Genomic DNA, 12,439 nt, shown 5'->3' with positions numbered 1-12,439 from the left:
TGGCATGGCTCGCACTATACTTTACATGTTAAAGTTTTGTTATGTTGAAGTTTATCGCACTCTGAAGTTATGTTTACTTTCATTTGGCTTTACGCCCCCCCCCCCCCTCCTTCAGGGGTGGATGGGATCGAGTGGCCCCCTCTTTCACTCACTCCACCCGTTGGGAACGCTCGGTCGTGCTGCCCGGTCCCCTCTCCCACACAGGGAACACACCGAGATGCTATGCATTGTTGATTTAACACCCACCAGATAGTTACATGTTTTAATACTGCGATTTGTACTCTCTTCTTTTCTTCTCTCTTTTCTCTGCTGCCTTCCCTACGATCTACCTCCCCTAACTACACCCTTATGGTATTATAGCCTTTCAGATACCAATAAAGCCAAAGAAGTGGCCACCAGATTCAGCAAGCATACGCCTTTCAGTTTGGAAGACAGACTTTCTGATGATTACGGATGGTATTCGTTTCGCAGAGGCTTCATAGGCAATGCCCAATGTATATTCGCAAACATCTATAGCCCTAATATTAATCAACCTGCCTTCTTATTACAAATACTCTCTAAACTTCCAGAATTTGCCAGGGGTATCGTCATTCTAGGGGGGGGCGACACTAACATGTCCATTGACCCAATACTAGACACCTCACAGGGACGCTCCTCCATCCCCTATAAACGCCTTTCTTTCATTAAAAAAACAACTCCAGGACATGCAACTGATGGATGTCTGGAGAATACTGCACCCCAAAACTAAAGACTATTCCTTTTTCTCGAAAGCCCATAATTCCTATTCAAGAATTGACAACATTTTCGTTAGTCACTACCATCTCCCTCTCCTGCGTTCGGCCTCCATAGGCTCAGCGACTGTCGGACCGTATCCGTCTCTATAAAAATGTCCTTCCCCCTCCTTATCCCCCTGAGCCAACACTTGGAAACTAAATGACTCCCTTCTCTCAGATGCTGTGGAGGTGGAGCGGTTGTCCTCTATTTTAAATGAATATTTGAAGGATAACGAATCTGCAGACACAGGCCCCACATTGTTGTGGTAGGTTCACAAAACCACAATGAAAAGGAGCTTGATCGAGCTCAGTGCGCGGAGGAATATGGACAGTTATTAGAATCTACCATCCGACCGGTTACGGCCTTGGAAAAAGCACATAAATTGTGTCCCTACATAGCTCCCTCCTGGGGGACCTCACGCAGAAGAGGAAGGAACTCAGAGCACTCTTGGATTTGGACCTCAGGAGGTGTTCACATATTGTATCTCAGAGATTTTACGAATGGGGGGGGGGGGTGGATAGACCTGGTAGACAACTTGCCTGCTCTATCCAAGCCAAAAAGATGGCCTCTTTTATATCTAAGATAAAGACACCCTCGGGCAAGCTGGCATACTCTTACCCACATATCGCTAGAACCTTTAAAGTTTTCTATACACAACTCTATAATGTACAGGGGAACTTTCCTCACTCTCTGTCAGTGAAAGACGTAGACGTATTCGAGACTCTTAAACAAGCTCATCTCCCACGGCTGCCAAGGACTCTTTTTAGGAAATTGGAAATGGAGTTCTCAATAGATGAATTCCGCTCGGCTTTGAAATCTATGCCAGTAGGGAAAGCTCCCGCCCCAGATGGATACACGGTCCTTTATTACAAAACATTTAGTGACCCCCTATTACCTCACCTGACAGCCTATGCTAACTCTATTAATACACATGCCGGCCTCCACCTAGAATTGCCTAAAGCCCACATTTTGGTAATACCCAAGCCCAGTAAAGACCCATCTTGCTGTGCTAGTTACTGTCCTATCTCCTTACTCAATGTAGATGTTACCAAAGTAATGGCTACAAGATTAATGCCTCTCCTCAACAAATGGATCTCGGCGGACCAGACAGAATTTGTGAGTGGCAGAAAAGCACGAGATAACTCTCTCCGCACTCTGTCCCTCATCCATTGGGTCCGATCACGCTCCCAGCCCACCCTCCTTTTATCCACGGACGCAGAAAAGGCGTTCGATAGGGTGGACTGGGATTATCTGTTGACGACCCTGCGTTTTTTTGGTCTTGGCCCTAAAATGTTAGCATGCGTCTCGTCCCTTTATTCCAGTCCCTCGGCCCAGATCCGTATAAATGGCCTACTTGGCAAACTATTCACATTGCATTATGGTACCAGGCAGGGCTGCCCACTCTCTTCCATTCTCTTCGCCGTAGCTCTAGAACCTTTTCTAGCCACCATCAGGAAGAATATAAGTATCCAAGGTGTAAAGATTGGCCTCACGACCCATTAATACGCAGAGTACGTGAATGACATTTTCTATATCCAACAACCCTATATCTCCCTATCAAATCATATGGCAGAATTTTTAACCTACCAATCACTCTCGAATTTTAAAACAATCTCTCTTAATCGGAGATCCTTAATATTAACCTCCCATGCTCCACGATTAATATTGTGAAATCCTTCTTCCCTTTCCGCTGGCAAAAGGACAGCATAAAATACCTGGGGATTCACCTTACCCCCCATGTCAATATGCTATTTAACCGCAACTACATGCCATTGCTAAACCTAAAAACTGATTTAAACCGGTGGTCCTCGACTTCAGGGAAGATAAACATTGTAAAGATGAATATATTCCCACGCATTTTATTCCTGTTTCAGAGGTTACCTTTGGGTATCCCTATGCGGTTCTTCTCCATTTTGCAATCCGATTTCTCGCTTTATATGGAAAGCAAGGAAGCCGAGAGTATCCAGGACGGTGGCCCTTCCAAATCTTAAAGCATACGATCAAGCAATAGCACTGTCCAGGATCTCTGACTGAAAATGTGTGAGTGATGCCAAACTTTGGGTAGGACTAGAGTTCGCACTAAGCTAAACTGATTTATCCACCATTCCCTGGCTACCACAATATTTTAGGAATCTAGCTCCTACAACCTCGCCGCTCACGATTTCCACTTTGAACATCTGGGACTCTTTGCACGGGCGATTCTCATGGGACTATAACTCTCCCCTTATGCCATTTTTGGACCATAACTTCTTTCTTTCCGGATCCATGGACCCTGGATTCAAACTGTGGAAACCGAATGAACGCTTAGGCTCCGTATCCACTATTGCGACTTGTTGTGCGACTTGACACATGTCAAAAGCCATTTCAATTTGGCCCACTTGAGTCGCAGCGACTTGAAAAATAGTTCTTGCACTACTTTTGGGCCGACTTCAGTGCGACTTGTCCCTCATAGAAGGAAGGTCGCACTGAAGTCCCCAGAAGTAGCCGCAAACAAGTCACACTACAAAGTCGCGCTAGAAGTAACGCGACTTTGTAGCCGCAATAGTGGAAACGTAGCCTTACTCCTACATCACGTGGTACATGACCAAAACCTAAAACCTCTTCCTGTCATCTTGGCCTCATATGCACAGCTATCCCAACTTATCCGAATTTATCCAATTGTCCTTAATCCAATTGAAGCACTTCTTAACCAAAGGGAACCACTGGTGCGTTCGATTTCACAGTTCTATAAAGTACTTATCGCTCCCCAGGACTCAACTTACTCGGCCTTCCTCAACAATTGGGAGGCAGACCTTGGCTCCACAATAACGTACAGACAGAATGATGAAATTCTGCTTCCAACTCTAACATCCAGAAGCCAATTATAAACTTTTAACAAGATGGAACTATACGTCAGTAAAGCGAAACTCGATGTTCCCCTTACAATCTCCACTGTGCTGGAGAAATTACGGCCATAATGCCTCTCATGCCCATATCTGGTGATCTTGTCGGCTTATTCGCCCCTTCTGGAAACTAATTCTTTACTACATACACCAAGTGACTAGAACTCATATCCCCAAAGATCCATGGGGGGTTCAGTTGGCCCATATAAGCGTTCCATTGTCCCACACCTACTGAATGTGGCCAAAGCCCTAATTTCTGCATAATGGGGACAACCGGAGATCCCCATCGTGTCACATTGGATACGGGGTGTGAAATCCCTTCATTTATTCGAAGAACTAAGTTACGTATACAAGGGTAAACTCCAAATACACACAAAAATATGGGCCTGCTGGTTCGAGTTTAAAAAAATCAACCCTATACAGGGAATGCCTTTCGGACTTTCCAAAATCATTGCAGCGGTCTTAATAGCCTAGTTCCACTTGTGCAGGGCTACGGGAGATTTACCATGCGAGTAACTCCAGCTCGAATTCCGCCAGTCAGCGGTCTACAACCCCCCTGACCCCAACCCCTCTACCCACTCCCCACAACCCCCTTACCCCTCTTCTCCCCTTCTCTCCTCCCTTCGTCTCTATCCCTTGTAATCCTTCATCTAATGGAGAAGCCTACTGTTAGTTTTGCTATTCTGACATTTGCTTGTAACTCTGGTTATATATGATTGCTTTTCGCGTAGCAAACACTGATTGTAATAACCGTGACTATAATTTCCCATTTTCTCCTACAATAATAAAAAGCTAATAAAGAATAAAAACAATGGATGAACAACATCCCTTGTGATAGCATGGGCCGTGACAGGTCCTCTTTATGGACAGATTTGGGGTCTAATAGACCCCAAATCTCTCTTCTGGCCCCCCATGCAGCCGACTGCTTCTCTGGCCGCTGGTGGCCAGGATAAACAAAGGAGCTGAACCGGAAGTGACGAATATGCGTCGCTCCCAGTTTCCAGAGAGAGGAGAACGATGTCTTCAATTCCTCTCTGTCCCAGGCAGCCATCGTCGCCGGCCGCATAGATCCAGGCCTCCGCAATGGGACCGGAGAGCCCAGGAGAGGAGGCGGAAGGGGGATGTGACCCCGCTTCCGCCTCCCACAGAAGTGAGTGGCTAATTAGCCACTAAGATCACTTCTGCCTTCTGCAAAATCGCCGGCTGAAAAAATAGAATTTTTGTAAAGTCTTAACGTAAATTTTTTTTCTCTGAGTCCTCTGACATTCGCCGCCCCTTTTCAAATCCATTGCGATTGGGTAATGACTGCACTGCTAGGAGTAAGCTAGGCAGTTATTAAACAGTTAATAACACAGGTTTTTTTTAAACCAGACACACCTCTAGGGGGCTGTCCCTCAGGCATTATCACTCAGCTACTTCCTGTATCTTACCAGTTCTTGTAGCAAGCAGTACCACCAGGCAAACACAACCACACATCTATAAAAAATAGACAACAGAGGGGCGGGGGCGGCGACTGTCAGAGGACTCAGAGAAAAGAATTTTACGGTAAGACTTTACAAAAATTCTATTTTCTCTTACGTCCTCTGACAGTCGCCATCCCTTTTCAAATCCTTTACGATTGCGATGTCCCAAAGCAGTACAAAGGTGTGAGGGGTGGGGAAACAAACGCAAACATCAAAGAGGTAACGAAGGCCACCCTAGGCAAAACATTGCCCTAAAGGAACTGGAAAAAACAAGAAAAACCAGGACACGAAAACCAAAGAAGAGACAAGACTCTTCAAACAACTGTCGCACTCAAAACTTTTGCTACCAAAAGAAGCATCCGAGGATGCCAAGAACCTCAATATTGTTAAATTTTGAAAAGGTGTGCACAGGCGACCAAGTCGCCGCCTTACACAGCTGAGCCACAGAAGCCTGATGGCGAAAAGCCCAAGAGGCACTAATGGCCAGAGTAGAATGAGCCTTTACAGGGAAAGGAGGAACCCGACCCTTAACAAATTAGGCCTTAACCACAGTCTGTCTGATCCATTTTAAAATGGTCGCTGCGGACGCAGCTAGGCCCTTCCAAGGTCCCCCAGAAAGGACAAATAAGGAATCATATTTCCTAATAGACTGCGTGGCATATAGGGAAATCCGAATAGCCCGTACCACATCTAAAGAAGGTAAGGCCACGTCTTTAGGACGATTAGGCTTTGCACAGAGCGAAGGCAACACAATAACCTCATTAAGGTGGAAGAAAGAGACCACCTTGGTCAAAAATGACTGATTTAGTTGCAATGTCCCTATGAAGCATCAAGCAAGGTGAACGGCAAGACAAGGCTGCAATTTCAAACATTCTGCGAACAGATGTGAAAGCAACTATGAAGGCAACCTTCTGGGATAAAACAGGCAGAGGAATATCTCTGATGTTCTCAAAGGGAGGTTGTGGTAGAACCGACAACACTAAATTCAAGTCCCAGGGAGGCACCAGAGCCTCCCTCGGGGGAGCCAGATGACGCACCCCCTGAACGAGGAACGAATCAAAGGATTGTTCGCCAAGGGGCGCTGAAAAAGGATGGCCAAATACGACAACTGGCCCTAAATTGTGGTCAGCGCTAAACACCGATCAACCCCTTCCTGTAGGAAGGTCAAAACCTTCGCTACCGAGAAGGAACGAGGGTGGAAATCCTGCGATTCACACCAAGTAAAATAGGAGTTTCAGGTGTGATAATAAATGTTCCTGGAAATAGCCTTCCGAGCCTTCAACAATGTAGGGATGACCGAATTCGGAATCCCCCAAAACGTGGCTTTAGACAGGATGGAAGATCGGCCCTTGAGACAGAAGAATGTCCCTCCATAGTAGCCGCCAAGGAGGTTTGACGGCCATTTGTACGACGTCTGCATACCACAACCGGCATGGCCATTTTGGGGCCACCAGAACCACCGGAATTTGTTCCGATGCTCTCTGCGAAGGAATCTGGATAACTGTGGAATCGGAGGAAAGGCATACATCAGTCGATACTGATGCCTGGGAATCATCAATGCATTCCGCCAGAGGATCGCGCGTTCTGAACATAAACCTGCTTAGTCTTTTGTTCAGCCGGGACGCAAACAGATGCACGCCCGGAGACTCCCAGCGGGCACACAGGAATTGAACCACCTCTGGAGGTAGGGACCAGTCCCCCTGATCCAGGGTCTGGCGGCTCAGAGAGTCCGCCTGCCAATTCTTCAAACCCGGAATATGAACAGCTGAAAATAGCCGGGACATGCGTTTCGGCCCAATTTAGGGTCTCTAGCACCTCTATAGTCGCCCGGGCACTTCTGTTGCCCCCTTGGTGATTGACGTAAACCACTGCCGTGGCATTGTCCGTCAGTACTCGGACCGGACAGCCCCGAAGTTGGGGTGTCCACCGGAATAGGCAAAGCGTAATCCTCGAAGTTGCAACCCGTTTATCGGAAGTGAGGCCTCCTCCATTGACCATCGACCTTTGGCAGACATCTTGCCCAGTACTCCACCCCAGCCCAAAAGCTGGCATCCGTGGTGATCACTGTCTATGACAGAGGTCGGAATGACCGGCCCTGATACAAGGCTGGCGATTGTAGCCATCACAAGAGGTGCAATCTCACTTGATGACGCAGAGAAAATCTCCTGACTAAAGACTGAGGAGATCTGTCCCACCTGGCCAGGATCCCCGCTTGCAGAGATCAGGTGTGAAATTGAGCAAACGGGACGGCTTCGAAAGCCGACACCATCAGACCCAGTGACCGCATAAAGGTCCGCAGGGAAGAGAGATCCTCATCCCTAAGGGACTTGATCTTGTCCAGCAGAGTCCAAAGTTAGTCCTCCGGGAGAAAAACTCGTGCCTGGGCAGAGTCCAAGACCATGCCCAGATACTGAATACGCATTGACGGCGTCAGTGTCGATTTTTGAAGCTTATGGCCCATCCAAACTCCTGAAGCGTCTGGATTGTCACCGACCGATCCTTTGACAGGGCTGCAGCCGAGCTGGACCCTAACAGGGGTTTGTCCCGATAACCGAGGACGGCAATCACCTTAAAACACATTTTAAGCTGGGACAGGAGCAAAACTTTGGCGAAGACTCTGGGAGCCGAAGCGAGTCCGGAAGACAACGCCACAAACTGGAAATGCTCCACCGCTACTGTGAAGCGGAGATATCTCTGATGACCCTTGAAAACAGGGATGTGGAGATACAGTGCCTTACGAAAGTATTCGGCCCCCTTGAACTTTGCGACCTTTTGCCACATTTCAGGCTTCAAACAAAGATATAAAACTGTATTTTTTGTGAAGAATCCACAACAAGTGGGACACAATCATGAAGTGGAACGAAATTTATTGGATATTTCAAACTTTTTTTAACAAATAAAAAACTAAAAAACTGGGCGTGCAAAATTATTCTGATGTCTATGGAGGCCAGGAATCCCCCTGATGCTGTGTCACGCACCGAAACAGCCAGTGCATCCACCAGCGCCTGTCACGGCAGGGGAGGTAGAAATGTCATCTTCATCATTCGTGGAGACAGGGTGCGAGGTAACAGACCCGGCAGGGAGGCCCCACGTCTGCGGGCGGCTGAGCCAGACTCAGACCCTGAGACAACAGATGAAGCAGAGGTAGGTGGAGAAATGTCTCAGCGCACCTACCACCTTCACCCGGGCCCAAATGCTTCCCGAACTGCCGAAAAGGCATCGATATGGACAGTGGAGATCTGGGAGGCCCTGCGGCCTCCGTGAGGGGGTGAGGTGGGAACAAATGGACTGCAGGGTCCATACTGAACCTGAGGAACCAGCCAGCCACTTTTTTTAAAAAAAAGACAAAAAAATTTTTTTAAGCGCCCCCACAGTGCCCCGCCCCCCCACCCCGAAGTCAGGCGCGCTAACAGACCCCCACAGAGAGGGAGAGACCACCCTCGTGACACACAGTCCTCCAGGCACTCCCACTGGCCTCCACAGCAAAAAATCTACCGCAAAATGGCCAAAAACGGGTGTACCAGGATGGACCGCACAGAGCGTACGGTCCACTAGCGAGGCATGCGTTCCATCGCAGCCTCATATTGATTTACCGCTCCTGATTGGGCTTCCCTTTTGGCGTCATCTCCCTGCTGCTGGACAGTCGGAGGACGGGACATGCCGTGGACCAGGAAGAGACCCCGAGCCGTGACACATGCCATCTTCAGTGCAAGTCTGCTCATTGTTTTGTGTAATAAAGTGGTATCTGCTACACTCAAGAGGCGCCTTTCTCTTTCCTTGTCTACATATTTGCATGCTGTCGGCCCCTATAAGTTAAGCAGAATTGGTCATAAGGTACCCCACTTACAAATCCAAAACATTTTGAGTACACACTATTTATGACTACCCAGGTACATCCACCATCGTCAATGCCAACAGGCCTCATTTTGTAAATTGATTATGGGGAACTGTATGGAATGCTTTGGAAAAATCCAGATACAAAAAATCCACAGGCCTTCCTTTATGTAGACGACAGCTCACTTCCTCATAGAAAGTGAACAGATTGGCCCGGCAAGAACGATCTTTCATGAATCCATACTTATCAATACAAAAGACACTGTTTTCATAAGAAAAAATTTAGATATAGTCCCTTATCATCCCCTCCAATAATTTACTTTTTATTAATGTTAAATTGACTGGTCTATAGTTACCAGGAATATATCTTGGCCCTTTTTTAAATACCACATATAATATTGGTACCACATTGGCTTTTCGCCATTCAGCTGGTACCATTCCTGTCATCAAGCTGTCCTTAAAAATTAGGAATACTAGTCTGGCTATATTCAGGTTCTTCGAGGACTCTCAGGTGTAAACATCTTGTCTGAGGGTGTTGAAAATAATCATAGAATTGATGCATCCTTGAACGATTCTGTATCAATACAGAGAATGGCTGCATCGCGATTGCATGAATCACGTCATCCCGGCGCGCCCTGCCTCTCCTGGGAGAGCCCTTTCAACGCACTTGAGTTAAAGAAAAAAAAATCACTGCCTGCCCCTCTGTTATATGAATCCATCCTACACTGTGTAAGTGTTCGTGTAAACTGATCCCTCTGAATACCTTATCTTCAATGTAAGAACATCAGCAGGAGTGACAGAGATCCCTTTCGACTTTAGCCGGGGAGGTCATGTGACCGGCTGCTGTGCTGTCCGCTCAGCCCCTCCCGCTGTAGCCTTTAGTTTGGAGGAGAGCAGCTGGAGGTCACGTGACGGCCATAAACGATTGGAGACAAGGTATTTAGAGGCATGGGTTAACACTAAAGCCCCGTACACACGCAACGATTATCGGCCGACCGATCGTCCGTCTTTTGTCCAGAGCTGTGTTTTGCTGGTTGGAATGTGCATAGACTGCACACTAATTTTCTCGCCCAACAAAATTCTACTTCAGAAGTGATGTCCTGTGTTGGGTTGCTTTCTTTGTGTTCTTTCTTCACTGAGCATGCCCAGACTTGCTCATCAGATTTTTCCCTTTTGAAATCTGTACTGACTGCACGAAAATCGGCCGTTATGTTGACGGCCAACAAAAATTTTATAGTCTGCACACCAGATTTTTTTCGGCCGAAAAGTCGGAGTTGGTTGTCGGAAGCATCATACTAACAAGCCGAAAATCGGCAGATCGGTTGTCGGACGAAAATTCCCTGACAATTTTCAACGCGTGTGTACGGGGCTTTACACTTACACAGTGAAGGATGGATTCACAAAACAAATGGGCTGGCAATGATTTTGATTTTTTAACTGCAGAGTACGCTTGCAGGGCTCTCCAAGGTGACTGGGGGGGGGGGGGGGGTCTCCTGGGAGTGGGAGTACAGGGGGGCTGTGGGATGTAAAGGGGGTGCTGTGCCATTTAGTATCTACTGTTCTAAATAAATACGGTTGTTATTTGCTGTGTTCAGACTTTGCTGGGAGTGTCATTTTTTTTATTTTATTTTAAGAACAGATAAAATTTACAAAATGGAATTCTTTTGACTGCTTGAATTTTTTTAATGAAAACCATGTGCAGTAATCGTGGTGCATCGTAGAATCGAATCAAATCCTTGACAGGGTATACGTAATGCAATCGACAGACTAGTGAAGATGCACACCTCTAATCTGGTCCTGGTAATTTATTTACGTTAAAGCCGAACTCCACCCAAAAAGGTAAGTTCTGCTTCAAGGCCTCTTTCCCCCTCCTCTATCAAGAATTACACTTTTGGGTAGGGGGGGGGTACCTAATTTTGACAGGTACCCGCTCCCACTCCGATTACCTGAGCAAAGTTCTCTTCCCCCCGCAGTCTTCTGAAACACGTCACAGGTCCCAGAAAACTGTGGGACCATGCGCAGCTCATGCATGCACAGGGGCACCCGGCTGTGAAGCTGCAAGAGCTCACAGCTAGGGATACACAGTCAAAATGTTGCCACCGGGAAAGCAAAGCCTAGTGAAAATTTAGCCTGGGTGAGGACAGCGCTAGATGGTGGAACAGGCGAGTGGCTGTTTATTAAAAGTCAGCAGTTAGAGTATTTCAAGTCTTTTTTAGACACTGGCTTCGATTAGCCACAAAGATACAGTTAATGTTGTTTATTGTACTTTTACTTCAGCAAAATAAAAAAAGGAGGCGGAAAGGAATGCATTTTGTATAGTTGCCTTCTCTTTGTTATTAGTAACCAACTTCATGCAATCATCCCCTATTAGGACAATATGCACAGACCTTTTTTTCTTACTATAAATATATTTAAAAAATGTGGGGGATTTTTTTTTAGTCTCAATCTATTTTAGAGTCTTTCCCATTCTTGTGCTTCTGGTGTAATGCTTAAGCATACATACAGAGGTCTAGAGAGTTTGGGGTCAAATTTAGTAGTTTAGAAGTAGGATAGTGTGAGAGTCACCTATGTGACCATGTGCACCACCAAGCCCCAGGAAACTAGTTTATTCACATAATTAAGACAGCAAAGTAATAAAGAAAAAAATTGGTACAGTGAGGAATCGGCACATGGTATCATACTTACCAATGCAGGAGGAATTTCAGATCTTAGTCTCCCAGTGAACATATCACTCCAGTGGCAACGCTAGAACGAAGAAAAATTGTAAAATCTATAGGTTATCAGGTCACGCAACACAATGCATTAAAGAAACAGTCATTGCCATTTTGTAAAGTCCAAGTTGTAAGTTACAGAATCAACAATGGCCATGTGTCTTATTTAGAAGTATTGTTTAACATTTTTTAGCGGCTGTTTAGGTTTATCCAGTATTTAGCAATAACTATAATACACACTTCAAATGTATCTCTATGCATATAATCGCCAACATGATGTGCTCTTCACTTAAAGAGGTTGTAAACTCGTTTGAGTTTTTTTTTTTTACACCCTGCAAAAGAAAGACATAATGAGCTAGTATGCATCGCATATTAGCTCATTATGCAATACTTACCTCAGAACGAGCCCCCGCCGTGCCGCTCACTCACCTCTATGACGGGCGACATGTCTAGTCGCCCGTCTTCCGGGATCGCGGCATCCGGCCATCTGATTGGCCGGAGCTGCGGTGACGTCTCTCCCGCGCACGCGCGCGGGAGCTGACAGTCACGGCACGGGGCTCTAAAGGAACGGCACGATCGGCCGTTCCTTCAGAGCGCATGCGCCAGTGACGTCACTGGCGACATGTAAGGTAAATATCTCCTAAACGGTACATGTTTAGGAGATATTTACAGTACCTATAGGTAAGCCTTATCATAGGCTTGCCTATAGGTACAAGTTGTAGAGGAGGGTTTACTTCCTCTTTAAACATGAATTCTGAAAGTAAAATGTTTGTAC

General features: G+C 46.5%; 1 protein-coding gene across 1 annotated transcript in view; it reads right to left on the bottom strand.

Annotated features, from left to right (window-relative positions):
• The window catches only part of RANGAP1 (Ran GTPase activating protein 1), a 355,492-nt gene that overhangs the window by 238,403 nt on the left and 104,650 nt on the right, over positions 1-12,439 (bottom strand). The window contains exon 4 of the mRNA XM_082265579.1: positions 11,639-11,698. Coding sequence (XP_082121705.1) covers positions 11,639-11,698 — 60 coding nt within the window. The remainder of the gene's footprint in view (positions 1-11,638; positions 11,699-12,439) is intronic.

Source organism: Pelophylax lessonae (assembly GCF_965119305.1).
Source record: "Pelophylax lessonae genome assembly, chromosome: 8".
Classification (NCBI taxonomy): domain Eukaryota; kingdom Metazoa; phylum Chordata; class Amphibia; order Anura; family Ranidae; genus Pelophylax; species Pelophylax lessonae.
This window is presented reverse-complemented; position numbering and strand designations above follow the sequence as displayed.